This window comes from Procambarus clarkii, chromosome 90, assembly GCF_040958095.1.
Source record: "Procambarus clarkii isolate CNS0578487 chromosome 90, FALCON_Pclarkii_2.0, whole genome shotgun sequence".
NCBI classification, from domain to species: Eukaryota; Metazoa; Arthropoda; class Malacostraca; order Decapoda; family Cambaridae; genus Procambarus; species Procambarus clarkii.
This window is the reverse complement of record NC_091239.1, coordinates 15,644,798-15,661,566: the sequence shown is the minus strand read 5'-3', so window position 1 is coordinate 15,661,566 and position 16,769 is coordinate 15,644,798. Positions and strand designations below refer to the sequence as shown.

General features: G+C 42.0%; 1 protein-coding gene across 13 annotated transcripts in view; it reads right to left on the bottom strand.

The window, feature by feature from the left end:
- Window positions 1-16,769, bottom strand: part of LOC123746605 (protein lin-54 homolog) — a 69,993-nt gene that overhangs the window by 7,919 nt on the left and 45,305 nt on the right. For all 13 annotated transcript variants that reach the window (XM_045728244.2, XM_069318381.1, XM_069318389.1 and 10 more), the window contains 7 exons: window positions 14,317-14,415; window positions 13,476-13,604; window positions 8,500-8,655; window positions 7,104-7,286; window positions 6,763-6,932; window positions 4,307-4,544; window positions 2,015-2,214 (listed from right to left, as the gene is read on the bottom strand). In XM_045728244.2, coding sequence (XP_045584200.1) covers window positions 2,015-2,214; window positions 4,307-4,544; window positions 6,763-6,932; window positions 7,104-7,286; window positions 8,500-8,655; window positions 13,476-13,604; window positions 14,317-14,415 — 1,175 coding nt within the window. The remainder of the gene's footprint in view (window positions 1-2,014; window positions 2,215-4,306; window positions 4,545-6,762; window positions 6,933-7,103; window positions 7,287-8,499; window positions 8,656-13,475; window positions 13,605-14,316; window positions 14,416-16,769) is intronic.

Here is a 16,769-nt window from a genome sequence, read left to right as displayed (position 1 = left end):
GAGTGCCGGACCAACCGGGCTGAGGTGGATATGTGGGCCTGCGGGCCGCTCCAAGCAACAGCTTGGTGGACCAAACTCTCACAAGTCAAGCCTGGCCTCAGGCCAGGCTTGGGGAGTAGAACTCCCAGAACCCCATCAAGCAGGTATCAAACAGGAATAGGTGAAACCAGGAGCAACTGAATGTTTGCTCAAAGGAACTTTTCACATTGACTCGGTCTCATTTCTGAGCTATTGGCTATAACTGTAAGCCTTCAAAACAGACATCCACTGAAACAAGACAAAATAAGGCACTTTAAAGAGAAGGTAATCACCTGTTGTGCAGAGCAGCAATGAAGGAACCAGGGCGGAGAGCATTTGCACAGTAGATAAAAGGAGAAGATACAATCACCACCCCAGAGTCTTCAAGAAGACTTCAAGAAGTCTAATGGATCATCAGTGATAAATGCAGGAAATCATAGGTAAATATTTTGGAGCATCAAAGCAAAATTCTATAGACAAATACCTTGTAGGTAGAAAAATTCTGCAAATCGTGAGCCTGGGGGCTAAGTTGACTTTGCTTTACTAGCCACCGTGGCAACTTAAGGAGACCAGCACCTTGGAGCATGAAATGTGTTAATATTACAATGTCCTCACATATGAGAGGCATCCAGATAACACCAAAGAGAAATCAGAAAGAGCACATGATGAACCCTTAATGTAGATAAAACTCATCAAAACGAACTAATGTCATTTTTGCCAAGGAGCAAAGGGTTATGGATGGAACCTCACATAGGAGTCTCCATGGCCAAAAAATATCTACCCCTCTCAACAAAGCACTGCAGGCATCTTGCTCAATGACTCATAAATAACGGTGTGTCTTGAGAGAAATTTTGTAAATGAAAAGATAATAAAACCTCTTTGTAATGGAAATCAAGAATGTTATCAAGAAATGAGGCAGATTCCATGAGCATACGGGTGAATATGAAGAAAGAGACGACTCTAAAGGAAAGATGGACCCACTAGGTCGATGCCAAAACCCAGGTAGAGAGTTTATGAGAGAGCTGCCTGACTCAAAGCAATTATATTAGGCATAAACCTATATGCCTTCAAAGTTGGAAATTTTGTGAAAAGATAGCTCACAGTGCAAGAAATGACAAGCAACTTCATACTGTCAATGGGACATCAAAGTGGCTGGATTAGGATTTCCACCATCACCCCCATCAATAACAGCACTAAAACAGCAAAAGATAATAAAGGCTATAGTGAGGATTTCTAGATGCAAATACTAAATTATGTACTTAATTGTCAGAAATAACCGTGAATACACAAATATTGCCGGAACAACCGTGGACATCTTTAAGAGAAAATTGAAACAACCAGAAACAAACACTCCCCAGCACTGCCAATGTCTGGTCCCTGGTTAGGCAACAATGTTTGGAACTGGGTGTCCAAACAAGCCAAGTCCTCAAGCTCGGTCAGGACCTGGATAGCCCACAGTCAAAGCTCAAGGAGCAACACCTAATTCAGCCAAGATCTTCTTGGCTGAATTAACTTTTGGGATCTTCCTGAAGGAAGATCCCAAAAGTTATAGGACAAGCACTTGCCACAGAATCCCAGGATTATGATCCTGTACTGAAACCTGTCAGTGGGTAACTAGTTTGATCATGCAAACAAGTTGTTGTTATTAAGACTCAGCAGTTACTTGTTATATCGAGTGAAAATTCTATAACTTTCTAGAAAATCCTTTAACTTTCAAATATCTTGCACGGATGTCTGAAAGATCCCTCTGGCAGCTGTGCCTGAATGATGTCCTGCCTGACTGTCCATGACACCTCTCTGAACCTCTGAATTTTTAACCACAGGAAGCAACCAAAAGGCAACAGCTCAGAATATAGAATGGAAAATGCTTAAATACAACACAGTTATAGGAAACAAAATGCCTGAAATTGTTTTACAAATAAAAAGTTGCAACATCCAATGATAAGCTATATTTCACAACATGCTGAGAACACTGAACTTATAGATCAAAGCTTACTTTGTTGATGTAGGTAAAAACATTTTTGAAGGCGAATGATGAGAAAATGAGGGAAGTTTGGACTTGACAGCCTTTTGTTGGTTGACTCTGGCTTCTGCACACTCTGCTAGTTGCATCAATCCTTTCCTCTCTACGGCTGGATTCATGTCAACATTTTTACAGCCAACACATTTACACATATTAGAGCAAGGTATCTTGGCCTAAAAGACAAAAATTAAGTTCTTTAACGATTCGAACAGGATATTAATATCACTGTTTCAGATTTACCATCTAATTACACAAGCTAAATATGTACATATTCAAAGTTCATGCTCATTACATTCTCCACAGATTATCAAGGGAGACGTCTGCTTTTTCAAATGACACTGGTAAAAAAAGTCACAGAATAAACTCCTTAGAAAGGCTAGACAGTTTACACATTACACCAATGTATGTGGTTATTTATTTCAGGGTTACATATTATTGGAGTCAACCTCTGTAGATAGATATAATAACACTTAGCAAAGGTGATACATATTGAAGTGAATATGAAATTCAAGCCTTGAAGTATTGTTCTGCAATCTGGATGAAAGCCAGATGCCATCATCCAGAATTTTAAAATAATTCACACACACACAAAGGTACTTGTTATATTCTTAGCAGGAAATTAAATGTTTGAAAGAGTTCTTACAAAGACAGTGCCTTAACCAGAAGAAATAAAAGCTTGAGTTTTCACAGCAGAATATAGTTCAATAATACCCAATGCTGCTGCCAGTAAATATTGTCTTAAAAGTTATATAATTAAATGGAAATTCCCTAAAATATTCTGAGAGGAGTAAAACTTCACAGACCAATTATATTGTACATCATTTCATGAACGTTAGCTCGGGAGATCAAGGACAAAAACTCCAATAGCGAAGCACAGCAAGACAGAATTTTGTATTTTGCATCTCTCTATATATCCCCCTCAATGCATCACTCACTCCCTTCCTCCTGGACGCTCCCTGTTATGGGTTACCTACCTTGAGGTGCTTCCGGGGCTTAGCGTCCCCGCGGCCCGGTCGTCGCCCAGGCCTCCTGAAAGGCTGGCCGCAGCAGAAATTTCTCCAGGAGGCTATATCACTACACAAAGCTGCCAATTCTTCAAACTCTGACCTCTCTCCCCCACCCTTTCTTTCACTGTGTTCCACTCTTCCTTAAGATACTGAGTCTTCTGCCCTTACTATATGATCCCTTCATATAGGGATCTCACACAAGTCACAAACTTGTGTGGGATCACTGGTAGTGCTGGAAGGACTTATGCCTGCTATGAGACATTCTCAGCATAAGTCTATCCTAGTTATATGAAACTGTCTCCAGTGGTTCCCATACATGTATGAATAAGGCCACTGAAGTTTTTGTGACACTAATGTCATATATTGGTTGCTTGAGTTGAGTCATCAAGGTATGCAACATATAAAACCTATGGTAGCTTCAGAACGATAGAACAGGAACAAGCTATGCGAGTGTATATGAAAATATTTATATATTTATTTTAGGAAGAAAACATTCAAACATACACCAACAATTTCAGTTTATCCAATACTTCACCAATTTGGTTTCTTGCCAAATAAAAAAAGTAGGGGGGTATGAAGTGAATCTTATTGATAAGATATATACTATCTTACACACAGAAATCACAATAGCGTGATGCATCAAATGAAAAAATCCACAAGGGCCGTGATGAGGGATCGAACTTACACCCGAGATGATCATGTCGTGGCCTAGTCAACTAAGGCAGCGTCTGGGATCATCCCGGGCATAAGTTCTAGCCCTCATCACGGCCCTCGTGGATTTGTTCACTTATACTATCTTATAGTAGTGCATGACCAAGTGGTGGGGTGGTGGGATACATCAACATGTTGCTCAACCAGGAAGCATCAATAAACACAGTGGGACACATCACCATGTTGCTCAACCAGGAAGCATCAATAAACACACTCATCCACAATCCACAAAAGATCATGAAATTTTGATAATGAAAAGAAAATCTTTTATTAGTACTGTATAGAATAAAATGTATTTAAATTTTCAATGCCCTTTTGTCACGTGGATTTTTGTTAACTATGTAAGTGATAATTGCTTGGCAAGTGCCTAAAATGCTTCACCCCACTGCTGACCGATTTCATTTTTTAAACAATTATGTTGACAAAATGCTTAATAAACTGAGGGTGCTGCTCTGTTTCAGTGTTGCTATTCCAAGATAACCTACAGTCCTTCCTGCTTTGAAAATAATATATATTCAAAATGAAATCAAGATTCTATAATAATTACCTCATAACATTCACAGTAATTTTTAAGGCATCCTGAACGCTTGCAGTTGCATCCTTTGTTATGTCTTCTCTCGTTGTCATTGCCACCTTTACCAATTTTAGGTCTGAAAGCTTGTGGGTTTCTGTCTAAGCAAGCCTTAATAGCCTTCTGTCTATCTTCTTCGTGTCCTAAATTGTTGAAACAGTTTGCACAGTTACAATTATTGCAAAACTCACCATTTGCAAAACAGTCACAGTATCTGAGGGCAAGAAATATATTCGTAAGATCTATCAGCTTTCTAAATATATACTGTATATATTACTCATAAAACATACAAAATCACTACCAATTTTGCCAACATTTTGGAGGAAAAAAATTGCAATATAAAGAAAGAAGGTTATAAACATTAGGAGCCTCTTGGTGCTTAAGGCTCTGATACTACAGACAGATACAAACACTACCAGGCCTCTGAACGTGTTCAGGAATACTGTACCTGATATCTGGATCACAATATCGTTCACTCAGCAAGACAAGAGGAGCCTGGAGATCAGTGACCCAAAAGCCAAGAAAAACTGCTCAGAAAGTACAGAAGATACAAAAAGAAGCTAATATTTTTGAAAGGAATTGAAAACTAAGAAAACAAGGCAAACAATAGCTGGTCGTAGGTAAACATCTTCCATGCAACTACACCCTCTTGCCACCAGGTGGCAGTCCAGATATCCTCGGGGGATCAGGCCAACATACAACCTCACTCATGTATTACTAATCCCCACGTGGAATCAATGGACAACGGCAACTACAGTGGTACCTCGGAATGCGATTGTCCCTGTATGCGAGATTTTCGGAAGGCGAGGTGTATTTACTCCAAAAATTTGTCTCAGAAGGCGAGGGTTACTTCGGGAGGCGAGTTTGGACGCGAGTTTGTTGATACGCGTACAGCCGACCTAGCGCGTTCGTCGCCCCTCCGCCCCTCAGTTTATTATTGTCTCGCGCTCAGTGACTACCCCCACATCAATTCTTCTCGCGGATTTTCAGTGTTTTGTTGGATTTTTGGTGATTTGTCTATACAATTTGTTATTATATATCTCACCATGGGTCCCAAGAAAGCCAGTGGTAAGGATAAAGGCCAGAAAGCTCATGTGAGGATGACAATAGAGGAGAAACAAGAGATCATTCGGAAGCATGAGAACGGTACACGTGTTGTTGAACTTTGTAGGCAGTACAACAAAGCCACATCAACAATATGCACTATACTTAAGAAGAAAAATAAGATTATGGGTGCTAAAGTGGCAAAAGGAGTAAGAACATTAACGGCACAAAGACCACAAATACTTGAAGAAGTGGAAAAGTTGTTATTAATTTGGATACACGACAAGGAGTTGAGGGGTGATAGTGTTTCGGAGGCCATTATTTGTGAGAAAGCCAGGGTGTTGCACGAAGACCTTCTAAAGAATACCCCTGCAACGAGTGATGCAGATAAGAAAGAGTTTAAGGCAAGCAGGGGCTGGTTTGAAAAATTTAGAAAGAGAAGTGGTATCCATAGTGTTACAAGGCATGGGGTTATGTGATGTGATTATGGAAGGGGACTCCCCTTCCAAACAGTAACTCCTCTCCTCCTCCCCCCTCCTCACCATCTTCCATACGCCTACAGCACTCGACAGCAAGGTAAGTAATAACTGGAACACAGTTTTGTAGGTTTATTTAGATGAATTAGGTAAATTAGGTATAAAAATTTAGTTTGATGTGGGGTTTTTGGGGTAGTCAGGAACGGATTAATTCATTTCCCTTTATTTCTTATGGGGAAATTAACTTCGGAATGCGAGTTTTCGGAAGGCGAGGCGTCTCCAGGAACGGATTAAACTCTTATTCTGAGGTATGCCTGTATTGCTTATCTTCTTTTCTTACTTTTTATTTCCAATTAATAGTGGTAGATTGTCTTGCTTCGTTTGTACTTTCTAAGCAATTATTATTGGTTTTAGGTCACTGTAATCTCCAGGCTGTTCTTGATCTTGCCTTGATGGTCTAATCTTGCTCAGCCAATTAGACTCTGATCCTGGTTTCCAAAAGTGTATGCACAAGTGCAGAGGCCAAGCAGTGCTTGATGTCTGTGGTACCAGACACATCAGACATATGTCTTGGGTAATTACCAGAGCACTTGGAAGCTGCCAAGAAGCCAGCCCAAGAAAAGAACACACACACATCACTCATCCTTTCATTGCAGTACATTATTCACACTATATATCATCACAAATACACGCCACCATGCTCCAGTACGCCAGTGCTCCATGAAACTAGCTGCGCAGTCATTCTCGTGAATTTTCACATACAGTACTAACAACGTTCACCCTTTACTTTTACACTCCTACCCAGCCTTGTCACTTGCTATACAGGTATTCTATATACTGTACATTATTCACACTAACTCCCCACTTCCTCACTCTAAATATTTTAATACACATGTAAATTACCAAACTCACAGTTTTAGACATTGGCTTTTAGTACAGTTGCACGGTTTTCTCGGTCTTATTCCATTGGCGTCTATAACAGTGCGAGATGGCGGCGGCTTAGGAGTATGTGGAATTATTGTACCGGGAGGAGGCTGGTTAGACATCTGGACTGTTGTGTTATTTGATGTGCTGGATTGGAGCTGTGGGTGAAAGATCACAAATGTATCCGTACGTACAAGTACCATATGTACCCATGGGTACATTTCTAACATTTATCCCTATGACAACCTTTTTATCATCAAAAGAATGTACACATATAATCACTGAAGTCATATGATGCAGACCCCTACAGTATAGATTTAAGATAATACCTGAGACATATAGTGGGCAGGAATCATAACAACGGAGCCGGGCTGAGTGTTAGAAAGCACCCCTGGTGGAAGAGCAGAAGCTGGCAAAGTGAGGTTAGTTTGGGGGCGGATGGGGACCCCGCCTCCCATACTGGTCGACGTTACGGATCCCGACACCGGGATGATCACTCGGTGCTTATTTGTCTGAAAAGATAAAGATATCCATTTAACATTCAGAAGTTTAGGTAAAACTGCAACTGAAAATTTGGACACACAATGTATTGGGAGATGGGGGATGTATGTCTGGTATATTTAGTTATTAAACAAATTTATCATCTTCACTATATTACTCCACATTTGTCATTGCTGATTGTTATAACCCAGCCTAACCAATTACTGCTGGATACCTGAGGTTATACTTAATTACTTAATTGTCAAAGGTACCATTATTACCATTTGTATTTTGGTCATTTAAATTGAAACGTCATTATATACACGTATACAGTAGCATACACGTGTATGCTACTGTATGTTATTCTTTTATATATTATTGTGTTATATTATGATGTGTGGTTAGTAAGAGTTAACTGCTTGTTGCCACCTTGGTGTGCTACTGTCATTACCCCCCCCCCAAACATTACCCATCATGGATGGATGGTTGGGAGACTGGATGGGTGGATGGATGGTGGGGGGACTGGATGGGTGGACGGATGGTGAGGGGACTAAATGGGTGGATGGATGATGGGTGGACTGGATAGGTAGATGGATGGATGGCAAGGGGACTGGATAGGTGGATGGATGGATGGATGGCAGGCGAGTGGGATGGGGAGGCTGGTGGGGGGAAAGAAAATCTTTTAGAAACAGCAGCCCTAGAATCATGTACAGTGTGTAAACAAGTTGTAAATGTAAATAATTGAACATGTAATATAGAAAATATGAGCAATGTTTGTGGTACACAACTGTGATACATGTAACAGTTTCTTTAAACAGTACACATGTTTTACTGCCTGAATACTGTAAACCTGTTCAATATACATAGAATTAGTCAGAAAAAACATAATAAATGCATTTGTAATTGTACAGAAAAATTAAATAAAAATATTTGTGGCAACTCGCGCTTGTTGAATCTGGCGCGCAACTGCCTCCGGGAGTCTACGGCACGGGCGACCACTGAGCCGTGACATCACACGTCATTTTCTGGACACCATTGTGACCAAAGTAAGTACATTTGTGCAATATTTTCAACATATATGTGATCAGGGGAGGGTACGTAACACTTTTGGTGGAAAAAATAATTTTTTGCAAAGACTATTTTTTGCGCACAGTGGGAATGTCATATTTTATGACAGCGCAGCATGGTGGTTAAGGCTGTAGCAGCTTAAGGGTTAACGAGAAAAAACTGAGGTGGAAAACTTACTTGTTGGTTGGGTGCTATAGGCATTGCCTTTATTTTGATTGGTTGTGAAGCTGCTGGAGCAATAGGTTTATTAGTCGAGGGAGTAGGTCGTATCAAGGTGGTTCCACCCCCGCCGCCACCACCCACATTTGAATTCACAAGTCGTACATAATTCATCTGTAAAAAAAAATACGAGATCATAAAACTTTAACAAAGCCTTTTTTTACTGGTTGTTATATCTAAAATTATCCTTTTATCACATCAATGGAGAAAAGAATGCATAAAAATTTATCATCAATGTCCGAGAAATCACAAATGGGCAAAAATCTTTTTCATTTCACCCAAGAACTGCCCCTATCCATCCTCAATGTCCCTCCACACAATCGGAATGCCACTGTCCTTTTTCTACTGGATGTCCCTTCCTTTATCACGTGGATATTCTTCCTATCCTTACCTACCAGTCTCTCACTCCATCCTATGAGTCTCAACCTTCCTCCCAAGAACATCCCTTCCTTCCTCTTTCTCCTAGATGTCTCCCTCCCTCCACTAGATACTTCTGTCTTCCTCACTGCCTCCCTGTATAACTCTCCCTCCCTCCCTCACTTAAGGTGCTTCTCCCGACATCCCTTGATGTCTCCCTCACTGCCTCCCTGTGTAACTCTCCCTCCCTCACTTAAGATGCTTCTCCTGACATCCCCTTGATGTCTCCCTCACTGCCTCCCTATGTAACTCTCCCTCCCTCACTTAGATGCTTCTCCCGACATCCCCTTGATCTCTCCCTCCCTCACTTAAGATGCTTCTCCCGACATCCCCTTGATCTCTCCCTCCCTCACTTAAGATGCTTCTCCCGACATCTCTTTGATCTCTCCCTCACTGCCTCCCTGTGTAACTCTCCCTCCCTCATTTAGATGCTTCTCCTGACATCCCCTTTGATGTCTCCCTCACTGCCTCCCTATGTAACTCTCCCTCCCTCACTTAGATGCTTCTCCTGACATCCTCCATATAAATCATCTGGGAACACAGAGTGTATAACAGAAATGGGGACACCACTTATGGTCACCAGCATGAATGTCATTTTATGAAAAAAAAAAAAAACAGCATTGAATGTAATGAAAAGCCATTTTCTAGGTGAGACCCGGAGGCTCCCCGGAGCTATCCAGGCAGATATGCTAATGTCAGACTTTGGCATCAGTCACGTGTATGGAGTTCTATGGGCCTACCCGGAACCATGAGCCAGAACCTGGCCCCCTCAGAGAGGCACAAGGAGCAATGGCCTATAGAAACGCCCGTGTGTTGGAAGCATTCTATGTCTGCCATCGACTGGGTCAGGCACCCAGAAAGGTAAGTGTCCCAAAACAAACCCCTATTCTCGTGAAATTGCGATGAAAAGCCGAACAAGTGGATTGAACTCCCCAAACAGAAACGGGCAAACGAGTATATGACGTCACACATCGCCGCACCGCTGTCTGCGCAGCTCCCCCATCCTCAGTAGGGGAAAGGGGGGAACCCCAGACCCCTGCACCGGCAATCCACCTCTCAGTTCTGAGGCTGGACATCAAAACACACGAAAAACTGCCGGAGGGTTGCTGGGGAGGTTATCTTGAGATGATTTCGGGGCTTTTTTTTTTAGTGCCCCGCGGCCCGGTCCTCGACCAGGCCTCCACCCCCAGGAAGCAGCCTGTGACAGCTGACTAACACCCAGGTACCTATTTTACTGCTAGGTAACAGGGGCATAGGGTGAAAAGAAACTGCCCATTGTTTCTCGCCAGCGCCCGGGATCGAACCCGGGATCACAGGATCACAAGTCCAGTGTGCTGTCTGCTCGGCCGACCGGCTCCCTACCGGGGAGCCTCCGAGTCTCACCCAGAAAATGGCGTTTCATTACATTCAACGCTGATTTTCTGGGGAAAGCCCAGTTGGCTCCCCGGAGCTACCTACCCAAAGACGAAAACAAGAGGGACCTAACCCAGGAGGTGGAAGACGCACACTCCCAATACGAAGCAGAGACAAAAACTGCAACTGCCAACCCAAGGCCATACAGCCCCGACAATAATTCTGTATTCCATCTGGTAGATCGTTTATGTAAACAATGAACATTACCTGTGCAAGAACTGGACCCTGTGTTACTCCACTTGTGACATTCTTCCAATCCGATACATTGCATCTGATTACGGCCCTCTTTTTCTATCAGTTAGGAAATTTTTCATCCATGTTAGAAGCTTACCTGTCACCCCTCCAAAATGTTCCAGTTTCCAGAATAACCTCTTATGTGAAACTCTGTCAAAAGCCTTTTTTTAGGTCCAGATAGATGCAGTCAACCCAACCATCTGTGTAATGAATAAATTTGTTACACAGAATCTTCCAGATCGAAAACAATACTGTCTGATATTATATCGTTTTTCTCCAGGTGTTCTACTGTTATGATCTCAGCCTGCAGGAGAAACGAGTCTCCCTTCTTGAGAGTTATTCGTCAAGCCTGACCTAACTAGAAGGTCTAGCAAATATTGAGGTGATAACGCATATGCAAAATAGTTGGTTGGATATGTGTAACAGTTTGAGATTATGGGCAATGCAGAAGAAAATAGATAAATGACGGGCTAGGAGATGTGGACATTTTGCTGGAGGCGTGAGGCTCGCTTCTGGAGGACCTTGACCTCACTTGAGTGCCAGACATCGCAGGGGGAAGCCGCGCTCCGTTTGAGCTCCCGCCAGAAGGGAACCCCTAGTGATATATCTCGAAGAGAAGAGAAGTGTGCGGACGTACCAGCTGTGGAATCGAGCTGGGAACGTTGTGGTCTCAAGTCCTGGTCGACGAGCAGATATTAAATCGCCCAGAAGCATTATTGTGGGCCGTGGGGAGCGCCCTGACCAGACGCCGTCAGAGGGAAAGCGCCCTCGACCAATTAATCTGTGGTTTGTCTTTGGGGAAGAAGTTGCTGAGAACTTCGAAGCCAGCAGATGATGTAGCTGATGAGACTCCAAGGTAGTGGAGCAGAGGACCTCGAGCTGTGAGGAGAAGCAGCAGTGAAGAGGAGTGTCACGTGCTTCTGTAGAGGTGGTGTAGCAGCCAAGAGAGCTGTGGAGGAACCTAACAGAAGGGTGAAGCACCGTAGTTGCACAAGGAAACTTCATGATAGCAGCCTGGAGGAGCTGCAGAGGATCCTGGTAGTGAAGCACGGCAGAACCTAAAGATATTAGGGTAGTGAACTTCCAGAGGTGGAAGGGGAAGTTCTGGTGGATTACTAGTAGGGAGTTGATAGTGTTTGGTTGTCATTAGCGTGCAAGACGCAGTGAGAGGTGAGTGACTGTTGGCATTCTTACGTCAAGGAGTTTTTTATACTGAAGTATCAATGAACATTTATACTGGTATATGTTATTGCATTCAAATGCTGATTTTCTATATATATATGTGTTATCTTGCTGATGGTGCAACAGTGTATGTAGACTTGATCAACTTGAGGAGGTTAATAGTATCAGGTGGCGAACCAGGAGATAGGATACCACTTGATAAGCTGATAATAGAGTTCTGATGGTGTTGGAGTGCAACCTGATTGTGATATTATAGAGTATAGGATTCATTATTATTATATGTGTGTATGTATCGTGTATGTGCTTTGTCCAGTAAATGCGTCACAATTTGCTGGTGTTTGCCCTTGTCCTAGTGAGGCTTCCCAGGAGGTAGTAAAGAAGGAGAGAGAAAGAACCAAGAACCACTGCTGTGGACAGGGTAGGAGGTAATACTAGTAAGTCATAGGGGATTGAGGAGATCATATCTTATCTAAGGAGAGAGTGGGGAGTCACAGCGGCTCGAGTGGGTGTGTGCACGTGACAACGAGGCTAAGTGTTGGAGCCGCATCCCCTAAACGTGTGACGTTGAGCCCCTCTCCAAGAGCCAGAAGCGCCAAGGGTGATCTCCTAGTATAAGCACTCTACCGAGTTGTGGGTTGGGTTGTCCGTAGAGAAGGATCAACGAAGACAACACCAACCAACCCACAGTCTATAAGACTACCCAATTAGTTTTAATTATTTTTCCAATATTTTGACCATTACACTTGTCAATGATACAGGCCTATAATTGAGGGGGTCTTCCCTGCTGCCACTTTTGTTGATTGGAACTATGTTAGCCTTTTTCCACACATCAGCTACAACTCCTGTACACAGGGATGCCTGAAAAATCAGTTGAAGTGGTATGCTGAGCTCAGGTGCACATTCTCTCAGAACCCATGGTGAAACTCCATCTGGAGCAACTGCTTTGTTCTTACTTAGCTTCTTGAGCATTTTTTCCACTTTGTCTCTAGACACCTCTATGTGCTCTATGTTGTTCTCTGGAATTCTTATGGTGTCTGGTTCCCTGAAGATTTCACTTTGTACAAACACACTTTGGAACTTTTCGTTTAATGTTTCACACATTTCCTTCTCATTTTCCATGAATCTATTTCCCATTTTCAACCTCTGAATATTATTCTTTACCTGCAATTTATTGTTTATGAATTTGTGATTTTGTGTGTGTCCGAAGTTGGGGCACAAGGTATTGAACTACTTCGCCTGCACCCGAGTGCTTGGGGGTCACACGTAAAACTTGGACTTCAGGAGAGGCCTCCAGACTGCCTGTGATTTCAATAGAAATCCAATTATATGACATTTACCATATTACACACAAATAAATATAAATACAATATATAAATACAAATAAATATAATGGCAATATTCAAAATACAGAGAAATCACACTAACATGATATACAGTATATATATCAACTGGAGTTCTGAGGCAACTCAAACCCGTGAGCAAAAGAATCCCAGCTGCTGACTACTGGACTGTCAAGGTGGTCCAGTGGTTAGTCAGTGGTTGGGATTCTCTCAGTCGTGGGTTCAAGTCACCTCAGAGATCCAGTTGATTTCTCAGTATTTGAAATCTAATCTAAAAACAGACCCCAAATATGTACACAATGCCATTTTGGAACACTGATCAATTAAGACTACTTTCACGGTACCAACCTTATTGGAAAGTAGTTGGACATTTTGCCCTTGACCTGTTAGTTGCTGGACCTGACTTGCAGGTATCTTAATGACCTGCTGTCCTCCTGAAGTTACTATCTGACCAGTTCTCACTGAGCTTACTGTTCCCTGAAATAAACATTGGCACAATTTAAAAAAAAATATTCTCTCTTTAATAATTCTGTTATTTATTATTCAACAAGTTGCAAGATCAAGCTTCAGTAAATACTGGTAACAAAAAACATTACAAAGAAAACGTAGATAAACTACTATCGGCTAAATAGTCCCATATATGCAAAGGAAGTGAAGAACACAAGTTGGTAACAACAATGTAGAGAAACACCAAAATGAATGTAGATTTGAATAGTTCATAATGTTCCACCTGCAAGTACAGAACTTTATTAAATTTAATGAAGCCCCAACAGGCAAAACATTACCTTCAATTACAGCCTACTCTCATCTTGGTGTTTCAACTACACACACAAAGAAAACAGATGTAGGGGTATGAAAAGGTTTGCTTGGCAGTTCTGATAATTACCAAGGACACAATGCCTACCACATCCTTACCCTCTATGGAGAAGAGTGGCCAACCCCATTAGTTGTTACAAATAAAGATAGAACAGTTTTCTTTTCTGTGCAACCCCTTGTGTTGCTCCCAAAGCCATGGCCTGGGTCTATCGACGACACGGCTAACCCGCTAATAGTCTTGTCGACTATTAGCCCCTCAGTGACAAGGAACTTTGCAAATTGTGTTGCCACAACATTTTATTTCAAACCCGAGGGAAACCATTCATGACTTCCAAAAGTATCCACTTTGAGACATTTTCCAGTACTCACTCACCTGTCCAGGCTGTGGTACACTGCTCTTTATGACAATTTTTTGTGGGCTTGATACTATGTTGCGAACTGCACCACCACTGCTGATCTGGTGTGTAATAATCTGTAAATAATTAATTGTTTTAGCACTTTGCCAAAGTAATAGTGAAAATTCATCATCCTTATACTATATTCTATATAATACCATATTTAATACCAGAAATATATTGAATACTGACAAATATACTCTAAATGAGGAAAGTGTCATCATTATGAGTACTGCATAAAATACACTATGCTAAAACTATCCTTGACCTGGTGCAGAACTCAACAAGGAAAGTAAGAATTACTGACGAGGTTAATATGAATAAACCACTTGTAACATGTGCGACACACGTTCAGCATGCTGCAAGCAGCCACGCATTTTGGGGATGGCCAGTTCTGAAGTGCCACGACAATTGTGGTAAATAGTGACAGCTGTACAGTACAATTATAAAGAAAAAGTTACCAGGTGCAATGAGCACTAAAATGTAAGGAAAAAAATCTAAAGTTATTTCTTATATTCAAGGGCCATAGAGGAATGAGAAGCCTGGAGCTCAAGCCAACAGCTACTGGTGGGAGAGGGAGGAAGAACTGCTCTTCAAAAACTGTCAGAAAGGTCTATTCCATCCATGATCTTAACTGATCTGTGATATTAGAGCACAGGCACACTGGCTCTAAACATTCTTTTGACAACATCAGCTTTCCTCTCGGCCTTCTAGCACAATGGTGCCAGACTAGTATTAGTAAGCTTGTCACTCAAAGTTCGATCTAGACTGGAAGTGCAGACTGAGCTCTAGTGCCACAAGACCTCATCGTACTCTCTCCCCCCATCTGTCACTCATCTGTACATATCATCACAACTGTGTACATAATAGTATTAATGGCCTTGATATTAATGGTGATGTGCTAAATGAAGTGCATCACCAACTGCTAGATTAATTCCTAGTGTTGAGATAACACACTGGGAATTAATTAAGGTTCATAACTATGGTACGTGTTGCACATTGCACTTCTTCAAGTGACAGGTGACCTCAACTGGTTCAATAGCTGGGACGAGGCCAGAGCATCTGATAGTACCTAGTACCTTCGACCCATCTTGCCAAAATCCAATAGTAATGTCAATTAGGTTATTTCTACCATCAGAAATATCTGTTATTCCACCAGTAAGACATTTTAGGAAATTTATGTTGTGAAAGTTATGTCATATACAACCAAGAAAGTGGGGCTGGCAATAGATCTTCATGCTATATGCACTTGCTGAAACAGCCAATGTTTGTAAATGTGGATTTCAAACAACTCAAAGATGCACAGTCCACTTCTTACTCAAATAAAATAAATCCTCCAGGAGTAAAGGATCAAAAGCCTCCTCGAGTAAAGAATCAAGAGTGCTAGGATTGATACTCAGGTTTTCCACATGAAAATGAACATTCCTGAGAAGTTTTACACAGAGAAAGATGTGGGAAACATTTATAAAATAATTCATTCAATCATTAGCATCACAAGGTGGTGGGTAGTTGTGGTTGAGAGCTATATACTTGGTAAAAATATACATGGAATGCCTCTTCTGCACAATTGGGATCAACACAATCCACTGCTAAAGGGAAAAGTTTAACCATTTTTCAGATTAAAGCAGTACAGTACACTTTGATTCAGTCTTCAGTACCAAGAAAATCATGTTTTTTTTTTCAAACTATCACAGTACAAATGTTTTCACGATAGAAATATACAGTAGAATTTCATAGTTTCAATTAAAAAACAGATTTTCTTGAGGGAGCTCCTTCAGCTCCCCGGAGCTATCAAGGCTGATATGGGTATTATTAGACTTTGGCTTCAGTCAGTGTGAATGGAGTTCTTTAGGCATACCGGGGACCACAAGCCAGAACCTGGCCCCCCTCAGAGAGGCACGAGGAGCAATGGCCTATAAAAATGCACACGTGATTTGGAGCATTCTAATGTCTGCCATCGACCGGGTCAGGCACCCAGAAAAGTAAGCATCCCAAAACAAACCCGTATTCTGGTTGAAACTACTACTGAAAGTCAAGCAAGTGGACAGAACTCCCCAAAGAACAACATGCAAATGAGCATGACGTCACCACGTGCCGTGTCACCGTTTGCGTAGCTTCCCCCCTTCCTGGAAGGGGAAAGGGGAAGCCCCAGACCCTTCACTCCAGCTACCCACACCTTCAGTTCTCAACTGAAGGTGTGGATAGCCTCAAACCAAGATGTGTTTGAAGCTTGACGACCAAGCCTCAGATGTGTTTGAGGCTTGGTCGTTTGACTCCAGCTCCTGTTTCTTGCTCGGTGTCTGAACCCAGGAGTATTCCTGCAGCTCTTGCCTCTTTCAGATGATCGGTCCAGTCCATTATGTGGCTGGTTCGATCTTCTCCCCAAGTCTTCGTGCATGATATTTATGACTCAGGTCTATCACCATCTGTA